Raw genomic sequence first — 27,580 nt, forward strand, 5'->3', positions numbered from 1 at the left:
AATTATGGAAACGATACGGGTTATTTATTTTATGAACATATATGTTTATAGTATTTTTTGTTGAATGTGTGCCATATCTAAGATAGAAACTCGTCGAAAACGTTGGTTACAAAACATCATATGTTTAAATTTCGTCTCAATAATTATAAACACAACTTCATCTCGATGAAGTGGACTTGCTCTGTAATTATAAAAAAAAACTCGTCTTACCATATATTGCATTTCAATTGCAACAATGATTCATGCGGGGTTTAAATTCAAAAGCTCTTATCAAACAATGCTAATTAAAACACACAGCAAGCGCTTTTAACGTAAAATGTAAACGAGCATATTTTATTATCAACTTCCGCGTCATACTAATTTTGTTTTGAGATCATTAACAGGAGCTTTTTCTCAGCATCGTATACAAAAAATTAATCCCAGCAATGTTCATCTCGATCCTATGTTTTCTTTTAGACGGCAATACGAAAGACGTAAGCCAATAAATGAACTATATCGACCCGGATTAATTCGTTTCTTTTAAAAATTAGATCATGTTATACCTTTATACTAATAACACTTAAAGTATAAACTATTTTACTACTGTGTATATGTTTTGTTTCGGCACAAGTTACGATATTTCCAATCATAGGAGCTATTTGAATACCGGCAAGGTCTTTGGCAAAGTTCCGAATCTATTTATTATGTGCGTTTTAAAGTGTTCACATTGAAATATCCTTCCATTAGCGAGTTTCACGCATTCCCTTATTTGACCATGTCCCCTCTCTCTCTCTCATCACACCACAGGAGCTTTCATGACCCCCACCCCAGTGGAACTTTGGGGTACCCCCCTTGTTTCGTAACTTATCGTTCGGAAAGTAGATGACATAGGGAGGTGTCAGCACCTGGAATATCTGTCCTCCCTACCAGTGGGTATTCACGCTTGATTTGAATGGCAGTTTGTTGAGTCGTTCCAAAAATGATCCAACGAATTCTAATGGTTTTGTTAGGACTTACAGCCAAATTCTCTGCTATTCTTATTCGAATTAAACAATAAATTTAGTCCATTTAGGTGGTGCGTGGGTAGTTTTTTATCTTCGGTTCGAGCGGATTTTTAAACGCTTTAAGAATGTATTTTCAAACAAAACGTGTAATTAGAATTGCGAATAGTGTATTCACTACGCAAATGAAGGATTTTAACATGACTAGAAATATTACCCATTCATGTGTACACGAATGACCGAGCGAACAAGAATGACACACCGTAATATTTTAATAAATAGTGTTATTCATGTCCTAATATTTATGTTAATATTCATTTATTTTAGAATTGTATTGTATTAGAAATAAGGTATGACTGCATCTTTTTAACAATCTCTCCATAAGGTATTATTAATGTTATTTAACTGTTTGTTCTGAATTGTAAGTTAAATGTAAAGTTAAAGTGGTTTAAAAATAGAAGTATAAGTGCGTTACCGCGCGCTCTTTTACGAAGATTGAATTCATTAATAAAAACAAGTCGATCACACAAAGAAATGTTATCAAAGCGTCGACGGCATTGAACGTGTATTGGCAAAATACAATGAAGTTTCTGCGGAAGTAAAGGTCAAAGGAACAGTTGACTATATGAATATCTAAAAGTCGTTCAATAAGATTTTTTTTAATTATGAATAAATAAAAATACATGAAACAAGACGTGCTAAACATACTATAACAATCGCAAAATCAAAAACAAGTATCCAGGAGGCTAGGTATTCTGCGAGCAAGTAAATGGCCGGATGTAAAAAAAAATTCTGATCGACTGGTCATTTAATTATGGTATTGTTTTAATTGATAAAACACATTTACCCACATATCTGCCCGTTGTTTGTTTATTGAAAAGATTAAGTAAATGTTTTTCATAACAATTACAAGCTCCTTTAAGATTTTTTTTACTAAGTGGTAATAAACGTCATCATTGCATCATTATTATTTACGAGAAACGACTTTTTCATTGGGAAGCTAAGGTCAAAGTTAGATTTTTTTCTTTCTTGTTTACTTCCCATTATACCTTTACGATTGCTTCATGTTCATTTAAGCAGAAAAGAACAGTTCGTTGTTGTTGTTATAGTTACCGACAACGTTAGTTACGCAAAACATTGCATGCACGCTGTATTTAAAAGCGCACGTTCTGCAGTATTTCGTTTCGGTAGACTCGTTAAATATTCTGCAATTATATCAATGTAAGATTAATACTATGCCAAAAGATGAATTTCATTATTTAAACAATGCTTTGAAGTTTGCTTTTTGATACTATTTGCAACAACATGATGTAAGGCAATTTAGTTGCTGAAATCAAATGAAATAACATTGCAAAATACTTGCAATACAATACAAACAGTTTTGATTTCTTTTTCATTCAAAATTAATTTTTAGCAGAAACACATTACCCGGTATTCGACGAGTCCATTTTTTTTGCAATATTCTTTTTCTTATAACTTCACAATCGATGCCAAATGCCTGATGTAGCGGACCTAGCAATTCCAACTTCGATACAACTGTTTCGTTTGTTACCTTAAAATACAATAAATATGCATTTTATATAATATATTTAATTTGATTATAACATAATAATTGACTTGAATCCGTTTTAAAAACCGATGATTTTCCGATGATTCATTTTTTTTTAAAGTTTAGTTGGCCTTATTCCTATTGCAATCGAGTACTCTCCATTTCCGATATGACAAATAGTTACGAGGTAACCACGGGCGTAGTGAATGATATCGCGGGTACGTATTGAACTATCGGCTTTGCGTGGTTAAACATGATTGTTTCTTTATTTATCAGTACATGAAAATGATGTTCATGTGAACAACATATACATCTATATACAACCAACAGCATCTATAAGCGCAGCATATGCATGATTATAGACTTACTCTGATCAATTGATATGGCAAAATGCTTTATTTAATTATGTGTGTATGTACATACATGTAAACTACTGAGAGTAAGACATCATAGCCTTATAATGGTTACCACAGATGCCTTTATGCGTCTACATTGATCGTGACTTATGGCAATATACATTCACACGATATCTTAATGAATATATCATTCAGTTTGTAGATTTGTCTTTTTGCCAATGTTAATAAGACACTTTACGATGATAAGACACATCCCACTCACAGCAGCCGTTATTGTGGCGACATAAAATGCAATATCATATCCCCCAGTAAGGTCAGCAACCGTTCCACCCAAATACCCACTTATTATTTGAACTATTCCGGTAAAACAATTGCATATTGCTACTGTTCTTGGGAACCTGTCGATACCGCGGAGTTCTAGGAGCATGCTTGGTTGAAAACACATTATCGCCCCAATTGATAAGCCACGTATTAAGCACCCGACCAACATACCGTTATAGGTCTCCAAGTAAATAACAATAAAATGTCCGAGGGCAAAGAACTGAAAAACACTTGCTAAAGGTACTGCCATGCTCAACGTTGGGAAGACGGTCAGTAATGCTGTCCCCATCATTCGTCCTAGTAGACCGAAAATACCGAGCAATGACAGTAAAACCGTGCCCGCCTGCCGACCATATCCACGCAGCACCGTAAGATCAACTATAAACCAACTTTCCACTGCCCCCCAGCCCGGATAAATGAGGCAGACTATAAGGAACACGATGAATGCCACGTCCTTCTTTGAGCTACACGTGCATACTTTCAAAGAACTGCTGCTACTGTTGTTCACATTTTCCTGAAACGTGTGTTTTGAAAAATATAAAATAAGTCCACATGGAAGACTGTTAAGCATCAGGCCACTTGCAACCATACACGCACCTGTCCATCCATACTGCTCTATAAGTGCCTCAATTAAGTTCGGTAGAAAAATTTGTCCTAGCGCTGTTGCCATTGTAAGAGCAGCTAGCGCAGCTTTCCTGTGTCCACTAAACGTCCAGCCAACTGCCACAAAGGCGCTCAAATAGTTAACACTCATACACAAACCACCGAAAAATCCGATGCAGACTATAACCATGTAAATATTTACTGACCATATACTTATAAATAAAGACAAAGCTCCGCAAGTAGATGCTATCATTGTACATTTTCCTACACCAAACCGAATCACAATAGGAGAAAAAGCTATTCCTCCCAGAAATGTTAGTCCCTGAAACAAACTTTGAACAGTAGCCGCCAACGAACGTTTAGTGTCAAAATAACGAATCAGTTCGACGTATATTACTCCTAGAGCGACCGTAAACCCCAGCGACATTAAATGCATGTACATGCAAGCCCCCAAAATGGCCGTCTGTCTAGCCTTTGTTTTCTTAACGCGTCCAGTCTTCTGAAGTAGTTGAGCTTCTGTATTCGCTGTAATATTAACATGTGTATCCTTTTTCTTCAACAACGGGACAACTTCATTGTCCATTCCCATTTTCATTTTGCCTTTTAAGTATCTGTACTGTGACAAAATCACTATATATCTACGTAAAATTGAGAGTAGTGTAACGTAACACTCTTGTTATTGCTTTCAGTGCGCTAATTTTTGAACTGAAAACAATGCACATCCATTGATAAACAATTACCAGCCGATGCTACTTATGCACTTGCACGAACGTTGAAATGTAACAACATTAAGTCCAACGAACATTGGAACTTCAAAAATTTGAAAATAGTATATATTGTACAAGGTAGCAGGCTCTTTCGGCCCCAAGCTCTTTCGGCCCAGTCCGAAATTTCAGGCTTTTTTGGCCCCAAGCTTATTCGGCCCCAAATCGACCAGGCTCATTCGGCCCCATATTTTATTACACCTATTAACTAGGGTGTATGATTGAATAAAGGTGTTCAAAATGATATATATTATGTTGTCGGTTTGTTCCTTTGTATTGCTTTTGATTATTGATGATAAAATGAAATTAATTGAAAACCATTATTGTTTTACAAACTGTTACCAATGTATGTAATTGTTTTAATTGTTAAATTGTGTCGGCTTTTAATTGCATCGATTGTCGGTTTGTTTGTTAAATATTGCGTTTGATTAAAGGTGTAAATGATGAGTATTTGTTTGGTATGTTCAATTGTTGTTTTTTTATGTCGGTTATTTAGCAATTCTTAACGAATTTATTGCAAAAACGTATAAAAGTGCTATTAGTGTGTTAATTGGTATCATAAGTCATTTTGCTGTCTATGTTATACATTGGTTACTAGTTCTATAATTGTGCTGTGAAATTTGGTATGATATTGGATGTTACTTATGTTAATCGTAAATAAATTTGTAAGTATTAGTGTTTGTGATTGTGAATTTGTGATGGAGGAGGACAAGTGTTTAGTTTGTAAGAATGCCGTTCGCTCGCTGCAGCATGGCATCACATGTGACGTTTGCGACAAATGGCAGCATCGCACCTGCAATACAGGTAAGTGTTTATTCAAATACAAACAATAAAAGTTAAAATTCTCTCGCGAAACATTGTAAAAATGCTTTCAAATGAGAACTGAGACATTTAATGCAAACGTGAATTAATCTTATTGCCTTATTACAATTTGTTAATCTGGTTAGACACATGTATTTTACAACCTGATAAAGGTCATAAAACCGGGCATAGGTGCGAGTGCTATTCAATGGCTTCACTCGATAATGAAAGACGGGGTCGCATTAATTAATGAATTATGATATGGATTTTATTATTATAGTCTCATCCATATTTATATGTTTCATAATTTTGATTATATAAAACATTAAGATGCAATACAGGTTAGTGTCAATGCCAACTGACTAGCTAAGATTATCGACAAATAAATTATTTTCCTAAGTAAGACTGAACATGGGTCTAATTTGCAAAATTTAAATTTAATTGATTGTCATGGTTATAATTTCCTTTTTTTAAAATTTATTTTATTGTCAGTTCAGTGTCCGTTCAAAGTTTACTGATTTATCAACTTAAACCTACATTTTTTTGTTACCTGTTAACCCGAATACACACCACACATGTATTTAACAACCTGATAAAGATCATAAAACCGGGCATATGTGCGAGTGTGCTAGACAATGGCTTCATTCGATAATGATTGACGGGGTCGGAGTAATTTAAGAAAACATCTGTTTAATGCATTAACGATGTGTGAACATCGTCAAGTTAGTTATTAATCAATTAGGTTATGTTGTATTATTATGACGAATTTTGCAAACACTTTGTAGGCATATCCGCGACAGAATATTTTAGTGCAAAGAGGGGGGATATTTTTCTTACCTTCATCTGCAATGACTGCCGCAACCGCCCTACAACGCCTGGCATCAGCCTAAATATCAGCCTAAACTTAGAAAATGTCGCGCAGTTGACTATGCTTGAGGTACTAGTTACTCTCCGATATTATTGTTATAAATATGAAGTATATTCAGGTTTTTACAGTTTCACAAGCATAAACAAGTTTAAAGATAGTTTTCATTGGTATTATTAATCATTTTGATATCATCTATTAAACGGACTAGCTCTTTATCATGCTGTGCCCAAAGATTTTTCTTTGTGTTAATCGTAAATCGTAAGTAAAGTAATATAAAACAGTGGCATTATTTTTGACATTAATAAATTTAAGTTGTTTATTCGTTGTATGCTCAGGCATCCGAGGATCCTGCTTTGCTTCCACGGTTCGACATTTCGCACGATTTCGGATTGTCCGACGTGTCAGCGTCAGAAGACATAGCGCTCACCCGAACGTCCGAGTTCGAGCCTTTTGATTTGACAAGAGCCGAAGTGCAACCGCCCGTTGTAATCGACGAACGGTATGTAAACTTAAAAATGGTATAATCGTGTAACTTATGAGCAATCAATATAAAATAGTTATTCTATTTAACAGTGGATACTACTGTTATATGTTAAATGCTTAACATTAGAATACTGTTTTACGTTAAATGCTTAACATTATAATAATATGAAACGTTAAATGCTTAACAGTATAAATGCTATGCCCATGTTAAACTGTTCGTTTCAGTAATCTTCCAGAGCCAGCTGTATCCGACAGTGTACTAACTCAGCCCGAAACCATAGAATACACCGTTGTAGACGCAGGAACCAAAAGAGGCAAACCAAAGCTAGTATCCTCCGATGGGTATTCATTCACGTTTAAGGTAATTCAGTTTTTACATAAGCCGTAAACACCCATACGTATTATTAAATTTAAACAATGTTTTAAAAACTACATTATTTGTGTATCTGTGTATGCGTAAATAGTGACTTTAAATAAACTGCTTTAATATGCAAAACTACTATATCTATACATTTTAGTCGCGCTCTGTAAAAATGGGGTTTAATGCATGCGCGAAAAGTATTTCTTTAAAAAAAACTATTTTACGTAATGAATTAAGTATTTGTATATCAGTTACCGTATATTTTCCCGTTTACAGAAACAGACAAAGAAGCAAGCTGTGTGGCGATGCAGCGTGCGACGGAAAGCGTTCATGTGTACCGCGTCGGTCACGCAAGAGGGTGACATATTTCAAGCGAAAGGGACGCACACTCACGCTGCTGACCCTTCGATGCGGAAGAAAGTGGAATTGAAACGTAATGTAAGTTAGAATGGCGTGTTTATATATGTACGAAGTTTTGATAAAATAGAGAAAATGAAACATAATATAAATTATTGATATATTGATGTAAAAAGTTATTTAATCATATCTTGTTTAGTTGTATATATAAAATGTACGATGTTTTGAGAAAATAGACAATATATGTATGTTGTAATCTTGTTCAGTTGAAGACAGCGGCCGTGGCTGATGTGTTCGCGGCCTCCCGTATACTGGTTGATGACCATATGAAAGTTTTCGAGGCCACAGATTTTAACCTGCCCAAGCCGCAGACATTTACGAGCATCCTCAACCGTGCCCGAGAAAAGCATCGGCCAACAGATCCATCATCACTTGACTTAGAGGTAAATTTATGAAATGAATTGCTCATTTTTAATATACGTATAATATACAAATTATTTTGTATTTATTTCTAATATACAAAAAATAATGGTTATCACATGCATATTCTCATTATAATAACAACAGGTGGACACAGACTTCATCGGAGATGGTTTTCTACGCGGTGATGTGCGTGTAGACGGGAACGTCACCTCATCTTCGCCAGCGACGATCAGCTGAGCAGACTCCAGCAGTCAAACCGCTGGTTCGTCGACGGCACGTTCCACGTCGTCCGGTAGCCTTTTTATCAGCTTCTATCCGTGCACGCATTCCTACGACGTAGTAATATTAATTGTGATTTTTCCCGTTTACGGAAACAACTTGTGTGCAGTAAATTATGTAGTATGTAGGTTAAATTAATGTATTGTGTTGTTAAGACGTATGTTTTCCTTATAGTTATAACTTTAAAATTATCCAAACAAATGTAATATAAATTATTTTATAGTTTGTTTAATTTTCAAAGCCGTCTCATATTCTTGTATCTATTCTTCTCATTTCGACGACGATATACCTGAAGCAAAAGACAAAGAGAATCTTTTTTCAAATGCAATAATCCTCAATAAAGATAATATATTACTGTAATAAACAATATTCCATAGTTTTAAAGAGTTTCGACCAACATATTTGCAACGATTAATTCAAATAAAAAATGGGGCCGAAAAAGCCTGGTACCTGGGCCGAAAGAGCCTGAAATTGGGGCCGAAAGAGCCTGAAAAAACCGGGGCCGAAAGAGCTTGGGGCCGAAAGAACCGACAAATACATACACAAAATACAAATACAAATTTTATTTCAAGTCGGTTTGTACATAACAAGTATAACATTAGCGATGTATCGCTATTGACCGACATAATATAACCACATACATATAACAAATATACAGTTGAGCATTACATGAAATTTACATTATATACACAAACAGTATCGTCTTTGAGTTGAGATCAATTATAATAAATAAATAAATAAATTAACCTGAATACGATAAACATGATTATTTTAACATGTTAAAAACGAAAGAACTATGGCATGTGATATACAATTATAATATTTAGACAGTTAAGATCATAGCATTATTAAAAATAAATTAAATATAACTTATAAGAATAAAAATTGTGCTGCAGTTGCTGATCTTGACCTTGGTCTAAGAGCAGCTATAAGAAAAAAATAAAAAAATAAAAAATAAATAAGGTAAAAGTCTGACAATGAATATGGACACTAAAGTGTGACAGATAAAAAGAAAACAATTATCCCCCAAATCAGATTTGAAAGAAATGTTCAGCAGCTACTTCACAAAAACACAAGCATAATGAGTTATTTCAAATGGTACATAAAGCTATATTCAAAATCTGATGAAAAGAAAGTACACTGGGCAACTGCCATTAATATGTAACAAACAAAAATTTCATGCACAAAATAATATAGCATGCTGAAAATAGCAACTGAAAATCTGATGAAAAGAAAGTACACTGGGCAACTGCCATTAATATGTAACATACAAAAATTTCATGCACAAAATAATATAGCTTACTGAAAATAGCAACTGAGGGTTAAACTGGCAAAAGCAAATAACAAGAACATATAATACAAGCCATACTAGGTACAACAGCAAGAACATCTGCAATCCTCTCAACAACCTTGTACAATATATTGGTTTTAGTAAATAAGATATTAATAATAGAGATGTTTCGTCCTATTTTGCTCTGTCCATATTATTCTTTTAAATAGCCTACTACAACAACACAGCATAAATAAATAAAATTAATGCTATGTCACCTTGTTGTACTTTAAATATTACGATACACGTTATTTTTGAACCGGTGTGATGTAAACAAACATGGCGTCCAGTTCGGTATTTTTGGTTATGGTTAGTGGACAAATTGAATCTGCGGAGGTAATCGTCATCAATTAGAGTACACTACGCTGTTTTTACACTACTTACAGTTTCATGGTTTTATTAATTGTGTGCGGACTTTGATTTTTATATGTTTAAACTTGTTTTTATTTTATTTGAAATACTTTTTACACGTCCAAACTCGTTGAGTGATTCAGTGATCTTGTTTTTTAACATGCATTGGCAGAAGCGTTTGTCCAATGTGAATTATCGGGTGTTAAATAACCTTTTTCCATTCATTAGCCTTTAGAACATACTATTATTTAGCTTAGCTAGACACAGGCTTATTTGCATTTTTTTTTGCAAAATGACAAAAAAATGTCAGACATATCAAAGAGAAATGAATGAATTGAAGTCAGCCAAGCTATAAATATCTAGTCATTTTGTAAAAATTTTCGTTCTGCACTCAGGTCTGACCAGTTCTGCATTTTCAGTTAGTCACTTTGGCACTTGTGTATTTTCACATATTTATTTGATGTTCACTAAGTTTGCAAAGAATATACACCAACTGTGTTTGCCACTTAAAGTATGTGTGGAAAAATAGCAACTTCTAAACATATGTTTCCTCTGTTGGCCAGATAAAAGCGTATTAGCAATTTATTATATAAGGCTAGTTAATTGATCCATAAAAGAGTTTGGTATAATTACATATTGGCTATTAAATTGACAATTAAAGTGGTAAATAAAGCTAAAAAGTAGTGATGGCAACAGTTATTCGGTTAACCGGTTATCCGTTTCTTAAGGAGGTTAACCGGTTACAAAATTAATATCCGGTTACTCTTGCAGAAAACACAATTTTTGTTGAACGCAATAAATGCTCAAATTTTAGTTTTGTTTTACTTCATTTCACTTTATTGGCTAATCCGCTTATCTTATCGCAAATTATCGGCAATAACCACCCCTTGATGCCCCCCTCCCTTTGGATCAAAAGCGATTAGAGTTGTAAACCATCGGCGTGCAGCGGATTAATGATCAGGCACACAAGCAATTAGCACCTACATTGTGTTTGTTTAGCACTGTACATTCTATTGTGTTTCAATTATTCAATAAAGCTGGAAACTGTGATTACATCCGATCACTGTTGTTTTAACAATTATGGCAAACTTAAACGCCCTAATAAAGACATTGAGTATAAACAGGCCTTAACAACAGAGGTTTGGAAACCACAATGCCCATTGCAAAATATATTTACTCTAATTGACAATTGTTATTAATCAGCAAACTGTTAATGCACCTAATTCTTAATAATATTACAACAAAGAAATATCACAGTTCACCGACAAGCATGTAAAAATGTCGGAAATGACTTTCGGAAATGACTAAGTATTTGATTCAAATGTATAATATTAAATTTTGACTTTGAATTCCCAATTTAAAGGACCAACAAAATTTGTAAAGAAACAGTATTTAATTGATAAAATGGTTAAAGTAAATAGGTTACAAGACAATAAACAAGACAGTGTATGCAAATACATGAAATTGTTAATCAATGTATACGTTTTTCGGATGTTTTTTTTCCTTGTATGTGGTACAACGACGGTTGGTTAACCGGTTAACCGCTCGAATATCGAAACAGGTTAACCGGTTACGGATTTGCTTAGGTTTGCCATCCCTAATTCTTACGCAAGGTCATGGCTTTGTCCTATCTCCCTTCAGAACACATTCCCTCCATGTTTGTTGCCTTGGAGGAACAGGCAAATAGTGATCATCTGCAGGCTGTCATGGCATATGTCTTTAACACCTGGATAAACAGCATAGTATTCCCAGTGGAGTTTTGGTCCATCTTCATGAAAAGTATAAGAACTAACACCGATTGTGAAGAATGGCACTACTGTCTCAACAACAGGGTTGCAACACGAGGACCGGTGCTATTTTATTGACCTGTTCCAACCAGGGAAAGCTGTTTTTTCTGTGGGAGAGGTATATTCAGAGCAAGAGAGATCTCTGTCTCACGTCTTCTTAGAGAGTGTGCCCGAGTGAACAGGCCAGCTGCTTCTGGTGGACATTGAACAAAATGTGTATGACAACTGTACATTATTGTTATTGTTTTGTTTTATGGCAGTGTGTTTTCAGCTACTATTTTGCTAATCCACGACATTGCATATCACAGTGCTCCAGCTAGGCCTAAATCGAAGGGCGCCGCGCCCTGCCCTCCCGAACCTCCGCCCTGCCCCCCCTAAAAAAAAATAAAGAATTTTTTTTTTATTTTTTTTTTTTTTTTTACATATGATTATTCATAAATCTCTTATTACATTGTAATTACTTTAATCCTCATTGTAAACATTATATTCGAATGGTTTAACAATAATGGGAATAATACAATAATTTTTACATATAAATTAACATGCAAAAGGAAGCATTCCAGAAACACCCGCCCGCTCGTACGTGCCCTTTTCACAAAATACGGCGCGTCAAAAGTGCCCTTTTGACAAAATACTGCGTGTTGAAAGTGCCCTTTTCACAAAAAAGCCCCCCTGCCCTTTTCAAATCCTAGCTGGAGCACTGTATCATTACCAATAATGTTGAAAATTAAGATAATCTTGTGTATTTTTGCCATGTATGTTTTTTTTTTCAAAATAGATAAATAAACTGATGAAAATTTGGTGTTTGCCTTATTTGTATGTCCCTTATTTATGTATCAAGAATATATATTAACTTCTTGGGTTAAAATATGAAGTTAGTGTGGAAGCGCAAGGGCCAATGACAAAACAATATATGTTTAACTATATATATATTCATTTAACAATAAATACATTGAATTTATTAAAAACTTATGTACCGGGACTTTTTTAAAACAAAATAAGTTAACATTCTGACCAAGTGCAGAAGCATCTAACTTTAAGTGTCCAAATATTGAATATCAAGTGCCGAAAGTGACTTAAGTCCCAACTGAACAGGTGCAGAAGTGACTAGGATTCCTAAAAATCAATCATTAAATATCAAATGAACAAGTCATTTTAAGACAATGATGTAAACCAGAAGAACAATTTTGGGTGGTGTAAGGATCAAAACTGAACAAACCACCTGAAAACTAGCACATCAATTTTATCCACAGTAATGTCACTCCTTCTCCCTTAAACCTTTAAGCCTAACTTAAGCCAGTCTAGCCATATTCCTCACACTGTTTAAGTAAAGAAGGGCGTCATATTTGGCCTGTACAGTTCACAGACCTAAGGCCCATGAACCAGTAGCAAAACACTTGACAATATGAGCTTAAAAGCTTACTAGTTCTTACAGACCCAAACTCATAATTTTTAACCAGGTTTTCCGAAGGAAAAAACTGGTTATTAGATTGGCGAATGTCGGCGGACTGGCGGACAGAACAAGCTTGTCTGGGCCATAACTTTGTCGTTCATTGTGAGATTTTAAAATCATTTGGCACATTTGTTCTTCATCATTAGACGGTGTGTCACGCGAAAGAATTACGTCTTCAAGGTCAAGGTCACACTTTTAGTTTAAAGGTAAAAAATGGCCATAAATGAGCTTGTCCAGGCCATAACTATGTCATTCATTGTGAGATTTTAAAATTATTTGGCACATATGTTCACCATCATTGGACGGTGTGTTGCACGAAAGAATTACGTCAATATCTCCAAGGTCAAGGTCACACTTTGAGTTCAAAGGTCAAAAATGGCCATAAATGAGCTTGTCCGGGCCATAACTATGTCATTCATTGTGAGATTTTAAAATCATTTGGCACATTTGTTCACCATCATTGGACTGTGTGTAGCAGGAAAGAATTACGTCAATATCTCCAAGGTCAAGGTCCCCATGACTAAAAATAGATTTATTTTGAAACAAAGGGGGTTTATTATAAATGAGTGTGATGCAGTTCTGTTCTGCTGGTACCACCAACATCCTCAGCTGAGAACCGCCTATCAACAAGTGGCCCTTTAATCACAGGACACTCTCCAGGCGGCGGGCCTGCAGTGTTGATCAGACACTACGTGTTGGTAGTATGCTTCCAGCTCCTCTCCTCTCTCTTCATCCACAACCAACTGGATGCCCTTTCTGCTGCTAGGCTCAGTTTGCCACTGCTCTCTTCCTGTCTGCTCCTTTGATGCCCAAGGCACTGAACATTCTCCACAGCGACTGTGCTGGGAATCCTCTAGTGCCGATTTCCACAGGGTAGAGCCACACTCGCCATCCCTTCTCTCTGCACTGTACTTGCAGGAATGTAAACTTGGCCTTTTTCCGTTCGAAGGCCTCTTCACAACCAGATTCCCAAGGAGCTGTCACTTCAACCATGATCAGACACTTATCTTTAGTGGACCACAACACAATATCAGGTCTTAATGTTGTCTGGATAATTTTCGGGAACACTAGCTTTTGCTTCAGGTCAACAGACATTTCCCACTGATCAGATTCATCTAATACAGAACTGGTAGGCTGCAGTTTTTAAGGCGCCTTTTGTCCTTCCTTCATGAACTGAATCATTTGGGGTTTCTGTCTGGGCCTCTTCTTGGTCCTCTCACGTTCCAACTTGTCCGCGAGTTCCTGAAGGACACTTTCGTGTCTCGACCTGTAGAGTCCTTGGGTGAGGGCTGTGGTACACGATTACAGAATGTGTTCCATGGTTCCTGTCTTGTCACACAATTGGCACTTAGGGTGTTCCTGTGCAGGTTTGAGGGTTACGGTAGCAGGTAATAGACTGATCTGAGCAGGAGCGCTATCCTCAGTGGTTCATAGCTCCAAATAGCAGCCCAGGTCAGTTTTCCTTCTGTCGTTGTCCACTTCGTCCACGCACCTTGGGCACCCATAGCCACAGCTTTCGCTCTTCTGTCTTCTTCTGCTGCTCCGACTTCATCTTGGGCATTCTCCTCCTTTCTATGTTTCCACCGGAGCTCCATAATGTTATCTTGGAACTGCCTAGCCCCTGTCTGCCTACAGCGGTGATGCCGACAATGTCTTTTTGCTGGAGTCTTTTCTCTGCTTGTTCGACTGCTTGGCTTGCTGACCACTTTCTTCCTGTCCTAGTTTCAATCCCAATGTTTCGGATTGAACTGTCCTGCGATTGCTTGAGCATCACTACCAGTCGTGTCTTCGCAACTTTGAACTCCTCCACTAGTGATGATAGCGGGAGTTGTAGCTGGTTGGATCGCCCATACAATCCGATGCTGGTAAAGCTTGGTGGTACTCCCAGCCATCAGCGCAGGTGTCTGCTAATCATTCTCTTCAAGCATTCCACAGAGGGTGTAGGTATTTCATATAGCATAAGGGGCCACGTCAGTCTGGGGAGAAGCGCATTCTGGAAGAGCCATGCCTTGAACTTTTCTGGTAAAGCGGACTTGTCGATTTGTTTCATCCCTTCCTGGAGCTTTGATCTGATGCGCTCTACATTTGCTTTGTCACTAAGGCTCGAATCAAACCACTTGCCCAGGCACCTTATGGGACTGTCCATAATTGATGGTATTTCTTTGCCTTGGACCTGTACGGAGAACCGTTTTGTGACTGATCCGCGCTTGATTACCAAACTTCTGGACTTCTTGGGTTTTAGATTCATTCTAGCCCAGGTGGCTGCCTCCTCCAATGCCTTCAGTACCCATCTTGCTTGTATGTGTGTCTGTGTTGTCACAGTCAGATCGTCCATGAAGCCTCTGTTTGTTGGCAGGTGTAACCCTGTAGATGTCTTTGGCTCACGTGTTTCTTTGTTTGCAGGGTTGATTATGAGGTTCATGCCCATCACAAACAGGACAACTGAGATTGTACACCCGGTAACTATTCTCTTCTTCAGTCTCTGCCAAGCTGTCATCTTTTCGCCAACCATGAAACACAGTTTCATTCCTCTGAAGTACGCATTGATCATCCCTTGGATGTGATCAGGGATATGGTAGTACTGGAGGGCTGCTTCTATGAGCCTATGTGGAATAGATCCGTAGGCGTTTGCAAGGTCTAGCCATACTACAGTCAGGTCTGCTTTGTTCAACTTTGCTTCTCTAATGAGCTGGCTGATTGCACTGGTATGCTCCACACACCCTGAGAAGTCTGGCACTCCACCCTTTTGAACTGCCGTATCTATGTACCCATTTGTTGTAAGGTAGGTTGTCAGTCTTCTGGCTAAGATGGCGAAGAATATCTTGCCTTCCACGTTGAGCAAAGATATTGTTCTGAACTGGCTGATGTGTTTGGAGTTCTTCTCCTTTGGGGTAAATTTACCTTCAGCATGTAGCCACTCATCAGGTATTATCCCCTCCCTCCAGATCACCTTAAGTAGGTTCCATAGTCTAGCAGCAGGAGAGGGCACATCTTGTGGACCTTGTATGGTATCTTGTTTGGTCCTGGGGCTAATCTCAATCTCGCTTTCCTCACAACTTCTTTCACCTCTAAGAGCTAGGGCTCTTTACATTCCAGTGGGGGTGTTGGGGGTGCCACGGGTTCTAGTCTTTGGCAATGGCCGAGTGGTATTTCCCTGTCTGGATCTGAGTGGACCTGTCTGAGGTGTTCCTCAATGTCTGCCATGCTGGTTTCTAATTGGCCTGACCTTCCTTTGTCCAGAAGTTGTTTGGAAAATTTGTATGGGTTAGATACAAACTCCGCTCTCCTTCAAGCCCTTCTTCGTCTCGCCATTCTCGCATTCTCAGCCTTCCTTAAAGTCTATTCTCTCCTCAAAATGTTTCGTAGCTCCTGGAGGCCCAATCTCTCTTCTTGACTTGCCTTCTTGTATGCCTTGTTGAGGCTCTTCAGCTCTCCTCTTATTTGTTTCATGCGACTCTGTCTCCTGTTGGGTGTCTGCTGGGGCTTTGGTCCACGTGTTTTCATGGTGCCAAATCGCTTCTTAGCCACCGTGTACACTAGAGTTGTCATGCACTTTAACTTCCTATCTACTGGTCCTTGCATGGTGGATGTCAGTTTGGCATCTAGCTCCTTGTCTAAGTCGTTCCAGGCTCGTTTGTCGGTGGTCTTCGGCCAGTCAATTGGTTGTCATTGTTCCACGGGGGCCTGATTGGCTTTGGGCTGTGGCAGGTCTTGTGTTTGCTCAGTTAGTTCTTGTGCTCTTAGTAATTCCAGAAGCGGGTCATCTTCATCCTTCATCTCGCCGGGTAGTGTCGAAGTAGCACTCCTTGCTGGGGCGATGAGCTGTTCAGCAGCGGAGAGGTCCCCAGTACTATGGGTTGTATCCTGACTAGGAGCCTCCTGCGTCTCACCAGGGATCGAACCTGTGCGCTGTTGCTGTTCAGTTCTTCGACCACACGCAGTTCTGGCTTGGTGGACTCATAGGCCTCTGAGGTTTTTGCAGACCTTGCCACACCTGCATCTAACAACTGTCTGTGTTCCATTCAGATTTTTTTTCCAAATTGAAAATCTGGTTTTGTGACAATTTGTGACGCTTGTTTATTTTGTTCACAAGATGCAGTGCTCCAGATGAGCATTTTTTTTGTAAAAAATATAATGTATGAAAAACGCCTTATTTCCAAATAAATCATTAAAACAGATTAATTTCTAATAGTTTGATTGGTAATTACATTTGCTTATTTATTTTTTGGATAAATAAACTGCTTATGATAAATTGAAAGGACTCTAAATGATCATTGAGTCTTTGACTTGTCTGTTTATGAATTCATTGTTAAAAATTCTTAATACAAATGTATATGGCAATGTAGGGTAGAGAAATGCGAAGCGTGTATTTAACATTTGCATGGAAGAGGTTTGCACTTAAATAATTGACTATTATTTAAAAGTAAAGAAAATATATCACTGTGAAATGCATTTATATAACAAATTTTCAAAAAGACATTACATTTTTTTTTCAATTCTTGAATGTTTATATATATATAACATTTTATAATACATTACAATAAAAAAATTGAAGATAAAGTCTGGAAACAAAAAACAATTTATGCCAAAGATTTGCAGTAAAAATCTAATTGAATTCCAATAATCTAGCACTGACAAGATGTCAAGCATGCGTCTTCCCAAAATTATAACTACTCCCTGGAAGACACTGAAATTATCATTGATTTTTAGTGTAATAGATGCTGTTAACTGCTTAATAAACTAGAAATGGGGGGTACCAGGGTTGGTAATGGGGACATGCATAGTTGAGATTGACCATATTGTCATAAAAGAAGTTCAGTATCAATTAGAAATGAATCGGTGTAGAAATGAAGAAGTTATAGGAAAAGGCAATTTAGAGTGGGTGTGGCCTATGTGGGCGGGGTGCCCCAGGGTTGGTAATGGGGCCATGCATAGTTGAGATTGACCGTATTGTCATAAGAGAAGTTTAGTATCAATTAGAAGTGAATCGGTGTAGAAATGAAGAAATCATAGTAAAAGGCAATTTTGGGTGGGTGTGGCCTATGTGGCCTTGGCGCCCCAGGGTTGGTAATGGGCCCATGCATAGTTGAGATTGACCGTATTGTCACAAGAGATGTTCAGTATCAATTTGAAGTGAATCCGTGCAGAAATGAAGAAGTTAATGCAAAATAACCTAAAAAAATGAGTGAAAATCTCTGACCCGGCCCCACCCCAACCCCCATAACTTTTGACCCAGGGGTGAGATCAAAATTCCAAATAGTGCAGGGTCGCACATATTTTTTCAAAACAGGCTTTCTTGGCACTGTTCAATCATCAGACAGTGATTGTGAGGATCAGACATTTATTATTCTTATCTTAAGATTTATGAGAAACAATTCAGAAGGTGTCAGATATGGCTGTTCGTGCATTTGAGATACCCTCTTTTGTTTTGATGAAAACCTTTGTCTTACAAAAATTTTCTGTTGAATAATTTCTTCCAGTTGAAATAATATACAATTCTGCAGCGCATCCTGTCATCAGTTGGTTGTTGGCTTGTCCTCATTCTGTTTGTTTACAATGAAAGTGATCACAAGGATATAAACAATATTATTGGCTCCTTTCATTTTGTATTATTATCAAATTTGATGGCTCTGTTGATACTGTAGAGCATGCGATAATAAATGTTTGCAATACTTATAAAAGTGTGACTTTGTATTTCAGTTTCCAGAATTTGATGAAATATACCTTCGCTATAACCTTCACTATGGACAAGATTGGTTAGTTACTTCGGTATGTACATTTTTCTTAACTTATAAATATGTATGGTTATCTTTTAATGTTTTCAGCAGAAGTACTGTATATTTAAATTTATTGGACACCAGATAAAGCTTATTCTAAAATAAATCACATTCAGAAAAGCACATGACACCTCCATTATTGATAATAACCAACTTGGCTGAAGCCAAGAAGAATAACCAGTTAATGTTTGATCCTTATATGGCTCTAGTTAAATATTTCTAGCACAGAACGATGAAGTTCCTTTGGGTCCCAGGTTAGCGCCTTAATGCTTTTGGGCTTCTTGTTATCAGGACTGCCCAAATAGGCAACTATGTACTTGTGTAAAATTGCATAAAGACTGAAATATTATAAGACAATCAGTGCACATGCACCTACAAAATAAAATTTACTTTGTACTAAATAATTTCGAATGTACATTAAAGCTACTCCTTTTCCGAGTGAGTCTTGTTAAATCTACTTTAAACTTTGTATGGAGCATTGATTTGTTTCAGACGTATTCAGTTTTACTAGACATGCTTATTTCCTTCTTCTAAATATGTATCGGGATGAGGTTATTTAATGCTGAAATCTTTTTTAACAGGGGTTGGAAGAAGGAATTTCTCAGGTTGCGAAGAAAAGCCAGGATGATCGTCAACAGATAGTGTGGAATTTTCCAATAGATGTAACCTTCAAGAGCACAAATCCCCATGGCTGTAGGTTAACATAAATGATTATTCCTCGTACACTTGAAGTAGACATTGTGTTTGTACTCTTTCATGGTTTGGCTTGCTCACCTAATGAGGCATTTGCAAAGAATCATCTTAATGGAATTTATGTAAATAATATGTTTACCACAGCTATTTTTGTACATGTAGCCTATCTAGAGGACATAGGGTTAATATGTACAGACCTGTTACACTATATTCTATCAACATGAAATCTCATAGATGGATCTCTTTGTTGGGATGTTGGGAAGTTCACTTACAATCTTTATCTTTCATGATGCATTTTGAATTATTTTTCTTGTATGTATTCACACATGTTCTAAATGTTTGTCAGGTGCATAATTCAAAGACTATGAATTCTTTCAACCAGAAGCTTCATAGTTAGAAAGGTCTCATTGAGGCTGGAATGCACAGAACAAGAATCGTTCTTTGCATTACATACATACTGTTATTTCCCATTGTTTATATTCTTGCTCAACTTTTTTCCAGAGCAACTATAATACTAGTTAAGCTCTCAAATTGAAACTTCATCGGTGATAGATTTCATTAAATCTTATTGTAATGCAAAGCAGCACCACATATTTTTGGCTTGGTTGCCCTTTGTTAATTTTCAAACATAATTTTGCATAAAACTGAATGAAAGCTCTATACTTTAAACATAATTGGTAGACAGATCTTATTGAGAAAAAACAAAGAAGTACATATGACCTATTACTGTGCTTTTCATACTTTTGGAGTCATTGTGTTTTTTCTGTATCATTGGAGTTATTGCCATATTCCTGTGTCACTGGAGTGATTGCCTTAGTCCTGTGTCATTGGAGTTATTGCCCTATTCCTGCGTCATTGGAGTCATTGCCTTAGTGCTCTGTCTTTGGAGTTATTGTCTTGTTCTTGTGTCATTGGAGTTATTTCCTTATTCCTTTGTCATTGGAGTTATTTTCGTACTCCTATGTAATTTGAGTAATTTTCTTATTCCTGAGTCATTGGAGTGATTGCCTTATTCCTGTGTCATTGGAATTATATTTCGTTATTCCTGTGTCATTTGAGTTATTGCCTTACTCCTGTGTCACTAGAGTTATTGCCTTATTCCCATGTTATTGGAGCTGTTGCCTTATTCCCACGACATTTGAGTTATTGCCTTATTCCTGTGTCATTGGAGTTATGGCCTTATTCCTGTGTCATTGAGTTATGGCCTTATGCCTGTGTCATTGGAGTTATTGCCTTATTTCTTTGTCATTTTATGTTTTTAAGTCTTTTCTTGTGATAGGCTTAAGTGCATGGCTTTTGAAGATTTCAATACAGCTGTTAGAATGATGGAGCATTAACTTTAAGTACTGTTTTGTTGTGAAAGTCTGTAACAGTTTTTTTCCAGATACTAAACATAGTCACTTAAAACTTTTGTTTTCTTCCTTGTCTATGTACTACAATCGTAATGTGTTAAAAAGATGTTGAGCAAAATATTTTATTTATTCTTTCATTTCTTAAAACAAATAGTCTCCAAATACTGATTTTTTTGTTTTTAACCTATTACTTGTATAATTATGCATATAAAATATATGACCCGCATTATGCAAAAATGGGTCTTATGCCATATCTGATCAGCAAGGCTCCAGACCAGCCTGCACACCTGCACATTCTGGTCCAGAGCAACTTTGCCTACTCAATGAGACCACAAACCTTTAAGTGACTTTATAGTGGACAGCGTAGCTCTTGACCAGACTGCATGGCCGCATAAGGCAAATGACCCATGTTTGTATGTTGCAGCTCTTGTATTTGGTATGAAACCTTATTTAAATTGTTCATCGCAGGGCCTCAGCTGGTGGTCCACTGCTATGGTTCAGACTTCTGGGGCACTGAGGTATCCAGGGGATATGGCGTGTGTCATATACCCATCACACCAGGAAAGTAAGTGTACACAACATGCTATGTCTCACTATAAACTGAGGCATGTGTTGGTCCATCAAGCTTGTCAGTGTACACAACATGCTATGTCTCACTATAAACTGAGGCATGTGTTGGTCCATAAAGCTTGTAAGTGTACACATCTTGCTATGTCTCACTATAAACTGAGGCATGTGTTGGTCCATAAAGCTATCAATAAAGTGTGTAATATGCAAATTTTACATTTTGATCTGGGATGATTGAGCAGGTCTTTGGTGTAAAGGTGAGATCTGGGAAGATTTATATATATATATATTTGTATGCCTCTTACATGGTAACATTCCAAAAAAATTACATACATTCAAGTGAAACATACAGCATTAGCCTAAAAGATTTAGTGTGGTTTAAATTGAATGTAATATGTGTAATTAAACTCATTTAGTGGTTAAATTTTGAGAAGGCATAACACACGACATGCCCTTTTAATGCATTTATATCAAGCTGTCTAAAGATAGGGTTAAGCTATCAAAGAAGTATTTTCGTTTCATAATTTGTCATAATTAAATAAACATTTAAGTGCCCGTTAACAGTCAATAAAATCATAAAATATTTAATCCATATATCTTGTACTGTCTTCGACAACTAAGGTAATAGTAACTTTGTCTTTTATTAAGCTAACCTGAGCACAAGGTGTTCATGATGAGGTATTCTGATCACCCTGGGATCACCTTTTTTTCTGTTATTCATTGTGAATCATGAATCTTCTATCATTAATATTTATCTTGGAAACATAGTGCTACATTTACTGCTCAATCTTCGTGATACTTGGTCAAAATATTAGTTACCATTATATTTCAGCTGCGTTCTAATTAGGGTCATGTGCATTTAAGCTATTAATATCTCAGCCAAGGTTGAAAATAGTTCCATTCCATTGAAAAACATGGCTACTGGGGTGGGAGGGGGGCAGGGAAGTCTTCCTTTAAAGGCTATTGTAAAACCTTAGGAACACTCTGGAAGTCACATCTTTTGCCTAATCATCATGAAATTTGCTCAGAACATTGGTTTGTATGATAACGCAGCCTAGATTGAAATTAGTTCTGTTCCATTGAATGATATGACCATCCCCAAGACTTTTTTGTCAATGCTCATATAACATGTTCGGAACATATATCTTATGATATCTTTGCAGAGTTTGAAAATTTGTCCAGTCCATTCAAAAACATGGCTGCAAGTTTGCAGTACAGTTTTGCTTATTTGGCTATAGAGAAACCTTATGAATCCTATAGAAGTCACATTTTTTTCCCAATCATCACAAAACTTCAGAACATTTCTTCTAGTGATAATTGGGTCGAATTAGTAAAAAGTTCTGAGAATTAAGCAAATAGCTTCTACGGAGGGATTAAAGTTTTCTTTATATTGCTAAATAGAGAAAATATACCAGCTTGGTTCATATCAGTTCATTTGGATATGAGGTGAGCAATATAGGGCTTATGAGTTATGACCATCATGTTATATTAAAGATAAATGTCTAATGGGTGTATTATTATGTAATTGCTATTGATGAATGTCGATATAATGTAGAAAAGGCATCAATTTGACTCAACTTGTTTTGTACGTGACATTTCAAGACTGAAATTAAATGTAATTGTGTCATTATCGAGATGATTGTTATGGAGACCAAGTGCTTTGAAGTACATTACAAATATCTGGAACAACACTCTATATGTTCTTTTGCACAAATGGGTACAAGAAAAAAATTGTTCGAACTTAACCAGTTTGCGTTGCTAGTTACAAAGTAGATTATATATGTTTATATGTTTAAAAGTGTATATAAATTAAACAAGTGCACTAAATTTATATTTTGTATCATTTTAAGTATTCTTTTTTTTCTTTATATTCATAAATAAATAGTAGTGATGCTTGCAATAATACCGTTGATTTTATTTGTTAATCCAAGTCCAAAAATGACCACGTTTTAAACAGAATCTTGTAAATTAAAATAGACCGACTTCAAAGTTGAAATGGCAGTTAGAGCTAATTGTTAATAATATATTGGCTTCTCCCCTCAAAGAAATAGAAGCATAATTTTTTTGTAGCAAGTTATGTTTTCTTTAAAGTTTATTGCTTTTCTTAGTAAATGGTGTTTAAATAATGACATTCTTGACATACAATGCTTACAATTTCTGATTACTTTCATCAACGTTGTGTTTATATAAATAGTAACATGCTGTTCAATATTTCATTCATAATTAAATTCTATACTTACTAACTTGACAAACAGTCGAATAGTGAATACACTAAAACATGTTACAAAAATAAATTAATTTAAATTTTAAAACTTGAATCTCCATGGGTATTTACATATTTACCCTCCGACCCGACCCCAAACATATTTTATGTTTTTTATTTTGTATAAAATGTGCTTGTGATATTATTTCTTGAATATATAAAATGCTGGAGTGAAATTCAATTGGTAGTGATACTATAGATTTACCATAGTGATGACTTTATAAGTTTTAGGGTAGTAGGTTGTTATAATAACTTGAATTATTACTTTGATGTAATATAATTTGATTAATATGGCTTAATTTCATGCATACTGTTTGTATATTGTGACACAAAAGAACGATGCCAACGATGCTTGTAATTCCAATAGTATCTTTTTGTTTATTAATGATGAAAATTCCAAAGTCTGTATATACCATATCACCTATTTTCAGACACAAGCTTAAGATGCCAATTTTTGTGTTGATCATCGCACGCATATAGTTACTGACATTCCAATTCTTTGATTTCCCACTGTATACATTTTCAGACACAAACTGAAGATTCCCATGTTTGTGCCGGAGTCCTCCTCGTTGCTTCAGAAGTTCACATCGTGGTTCCTTAGCAGAAGACCTGAATACGTAGATGCAAGAGTAATTGCTCGAGGAGAGGGTAGAGAGGGTAAGAAATAAGATCTGCATCGCATTTCTGGCTTGTAGAGGAGAGTAAGTGCACTAATGTTAGTGTCTGGAAAAATCCCATTTAACCGTATGAAATTTAAAGGTGAACACTGATTGTTCTTGTCTTATCTGAGCACGATATATTTCCTTGGTTGACTTACAGTCTTAATAAATATTCATACTATAAGCTTTTTTATACAACATAGTAAAGTTCTTAATTGTTTATTAATAAATGCAACAATATAGCAAACATTGAAACTCGAGAAACTACATCAGGAGAAGAATTTATGTTCTTATCAAATACTTTAATAACAGAACACTAACTGTATACAAGAAATGATTACAAATGGGATCACCGCCTTGGAACCGTCTATGTAAAACATTTTGGTTTTAAACCAATTTTAGGGCTATCAAAAGCTCAGGCTTGACCCAGATTTAGTCACAAAACAGAGTACGTCTAAAGCGTACAAAATGTACCTATGCAGACAGAAATTGTACACATGAATACGCAAACGTGAGCGCAAATCTCTTATTATCCTATTTATAGCCCTGTTGTCTTAAGTAGTTGAATTCGATTAAAAAAATTAAGGGACAGGTAGGTTTTAAATATATAAGCATTCAAATAAATATGGTCCTCCTTTAAAATATACATGTATTAAACTATCAAATAACGATGTATCTACCCGAAATTTGTCAAGCATATTATGTGATAGACAGATTGTTAACATGTTTCTCAAGCTGAATTACATGTTTATCAGAAACGGACTTCCATCCGTCTACATTTAACGTTATCATTTTTTTCTTTGTTAAGTATATTCAAACACATATCTAATAAATAACCAATTATTTTCTTATCTTTGTAGAATAATCTAAATCATTATGGTCAAAACTTGTTGCACAGTTTCGGAAGCCCTGTTTACCAAAACATTTTGTATAAAATACACTACAAACACTAATTTTCCATGATTGTTCAACATTGAAATCCCTTAATCAATAATATTTTAATCTAATTGAATTATATACAGTATTTATATGCATGCTTATCTAAATTTGTGGTAACCTTTCAGTAACAAGAGTCAGATCTCAAGGATTCGTCAATATTTCCTTCAACGTGATCATGAAGGACATGAAGAAACTCGGCTACGACGTGCTCCCCTCTGACGTCTCTACTGTGAACGTACCGGAAAACGTTGGCACGACTGCAACGGAAGCATAGAACCTTTAATCTGTTGCATTATTGCTGACTTGCCTAGAACATATATGTTCAGAAATAGTTGAAGCAATTAAGACCATACGCATGATTATTACACATGGCAACCTCTATAGTATCAAAATAACGCAGAAAGATATGGCCATATTTGCGTGAGGTATTTGATGATCTGCTAAAAAATGGTAGCTTGCTGACGTTATTGTTTATACTCTATGAAGGAGGTACGTTCAGATGATTATGTGTTGTTTTGTAGAAATAGACAAGTGTGTATGTTAAGATAATATTTGCAAAGATGTTTATACAAGTTTGTACTCTGTAGTATTTATTTTAATAACAAAATCAATAAATAAATGCCGTTCAGTTTGTCGCATGGCCTGTATATTTGTGTGGCATACTAGTATATATCATGGCCACCGTTGGTTTGGTTACATTTGTTATAAATAAGCGTGTAGAACGTACAAAACCGAACATAAAATTAAATTAAGAATTGCATGTGTGATAAGATAACAAAAAACGATAAGCATTGGTGTATTATTGGCTAAAAGAGAAATATTGTAAACTTTTTATGCCCCCAGTAGGGTGGCATATAGCAGTTGAACTGTCCGTCAGTCAGTTCGTCTGTCCGTCCGAAAACTTTAATGGTCATAACTTTTTTAATATTGAAGATAGCAACTTGATATTTGGCATGCATGTGTATCTCATGAAGCAGCACATTTTGAGTGGTGGAAGTTCAAAGTCAAGGTCATCCTTCAAGGTCAAAGGTCAACAAAAATTTCAAAGCGGCGTTCTCATGAAGCTGCACATTTTGAGTGGTGGAAGTTCAAGGTCTAGGTCATCCTTCAAGGTGAAAGGTCAAATTTTTTATTTTTTTATTTAAAGCGGTGCAATAGGGGGCATTGTGTTTCTGACGAACACATCTCTTGTTAATTTGTGCATTTTATTCTTAAGTATCGCTCTACCTTAACAAAGATGAAATTACTTAAAACTTAGTACGTATTCTTTGATTTTAAAATATATACGTTTTCTCTTGACTTGCTTAAACGTATATATTTCAATATATCGTTGATGGTTTTACAAATGTATGGAAATGTGTTCTTGTCTAGATAGACGGAGCAAATTACAATACATCATTACCGCGTCTGGAGTGGCACTGGAAAGTACAGTCATCCATTATTACATGAGCTTCGATTTCTTTAAGAATGTGGCTAAGTAGTTTATTATAGCCGTGTTAAATATATCTATTTTATTCTTAACCGTTTTTAACTGCCATTATGGATTCGATTAAGGTTTAAATGACGGAGTCATAATGTGCTTTTTAAGTTTTGTTTGATAATTTTGTCAGAAGACAATAAAGTTTATGATTTAACGATATTTATCTGTGTAATTATATTCAGTGAAAGCATAACTTAAACTCGGACATTCGTCGAATAATTTTAACTGTACTACTTCATGTTCCTCGGCTTCAGCGTAATGTTATCGATAAGGTTTACGTAAACAAGTACGTTTCCAATAAAGGTATGAGCATTCAACTTAATCTGCAATTCATGTGTTTGGGGTCATTGTTTGGTTTGAGATTATTGACCATTTATCTTACCTGCAATCAAGCAGCGTTGTGCTTTTGTTTTACTTAGAAATTGAAAACTGAAGTTCTCATGCAACAAGTTCATATAGCTGTATCTATTCTATGTATTTAAATAACTGTGTTAGTTTTCATTTAATGCAATCACTGATCAAGAGCTATGACTCTTCCCAGACCTTTAGCGGTATTAAGCTAGTGAGGTTTTGTGGAAGACGACATTTAGATAAAGGATTTCGTGTGACAATGAATTATATATGACCGCTACAACAACTGTGACTGCTAAATAGCAGATTTAATGTAGGATTTGGAGTGATAAATTAAAATTCGTATAAGGGCTGTGGTTGATAAACTCGTTTTCAACTCGGTGACCCGGATTCAATCCCTTCTCCCAGCGAATATGAGTAAGTTTTAAGTAAC

At 36.0% G+C, this 27,580-nt stretch overlaps 3 protein-coding genes across 3 annotated transcripts; 2 read left to right on the forward strand and 1 right to left on the reverse strand.

Moving 5' to 3' along the window:
- Positions 1–2,809: 2,809 nt before the first annotated feature.
- LOC127866315 (monocarboxylate transporter 4-like) lies at positions 2,810–4,472 on the reverse strand. The gene has a single exon (XM_052406785.1). It carries the CDS (start codon positions 4,402–4,404, stop codon positions 3,073–3,075), a length of 1,332 nt encoding a protein of 443 aa, XP_052262745.1. The 5' UTR covers positions 4,405–4,472; the 3' UTR covers positions 2,810–3,072.
- Positions 4,473–5,302: 830 nt separating this feature from the next.
- Positions 5,303–8,103, forward strand: LOC127869609 (uncharacterized). The gene is made up of 6 exons (XM_052412265.1): positions 5,303–5,377; positions 6,578–6,741; positions 6,951–7,086; positions 7,363–7,524; positions 7,710–7,886; positions 8,011–8,103. The coding sequence occupies exons 1-6, from the start codon at positions 5,303–5,305 to the stop codon at positions 8,101–8,103; spliced, it is 807 nt and encodes a 268-aa protein (XP_052268225.1).
- A 1,616-nt stretch (positions 8,104–9,719) lies between these two features.
- On the forward strand, positions 9,720–25,947 carry LOC127866316 (B9 domain-containing protein 1-like). Its single transcript, XM_052406787.1, has 6 exons — positions 9,720–9,811; positions 18,767–18,835; positions 19,425–19,536; positions 21,357–21,453; positions 24,245–24,375; positions 25,442–25,947. The coding sequence occupies exons 1-6, from the start codon at positions 9,755–9,757 to the stop codon at positions 25,588–25,590; spliced, it is 615 nt and encodes a 204-aa protein (XP_052262747.1). The 5' UTR covers positions 9,720–9,754; the 3' UTR covers positions 25,591–25,947.
- Positions 25,948–27,580: the final 1,633 nt, after the last annotated feature.

This window comes from Dreissena polymorpha, chromosome 2, assembly GCF_020536995.1.
Source record: "Dreissena polymorpha isolate Duluth1 chromosome 2, UMN_Dpol_1.0, whole genome shotgun sequence".
Classification (NCBI taxonomy): domain Eukaryota; kingdom Metazoa; phylum Mollusca; class Bivalvia; order Myida; family Dreissenidae; genus Dreissena; species Dreissena polymorpha.

Coding starts and splice junctions, on each gene's coding strand:
- LOC127866315 (XM_052406785.1), bottom strand. CDS start 4,404: ATGAAAATGGGAATGGACAATGAAGTTGTCCCGTTGTTGAAGAAAAAG.
- LOC127869609 (XM_052412265.1), top strand. CDS start 5,303: ATGCCGTTCGCTCGCTGCAGCATGGCATCACATGTGACGTTTGCGACA. Junction 6,742..6,950: donor CCCGTTGTAATCGACGAACG/GTATGTAAACTT, acceptor TGTTCGTTTCAG/TAATCTTCCAGAGCCAGCTG. Junction 7,887..8,010: donor CATCATCACTTGACTTAGAG/GTAAATTTATGA, acceptor TAATAACAACAG/GTGGACACAGACTTCATCGG.
- LOC127866316 (XM_052406787.1), top strand. CDS start 9,755: ATGGCGTCCAGTTCGGTATTTTTGGTTATGGTTAGTGGACAAATTGAA. Junction 9,812..18,766: donor GACAAATTGAATCTGCGGAG/GTAATCGTCATC, acceptor TTTGTATTTCAG/TTTCCAGAATTTGATGAAAT. Junction 21,454..24,244: donor ATACCCATCACACCAGGAAA/GTAAGTGTACAC, acceptor ATACATTTTCAG/ACACAAACTGAAGATTCCCA.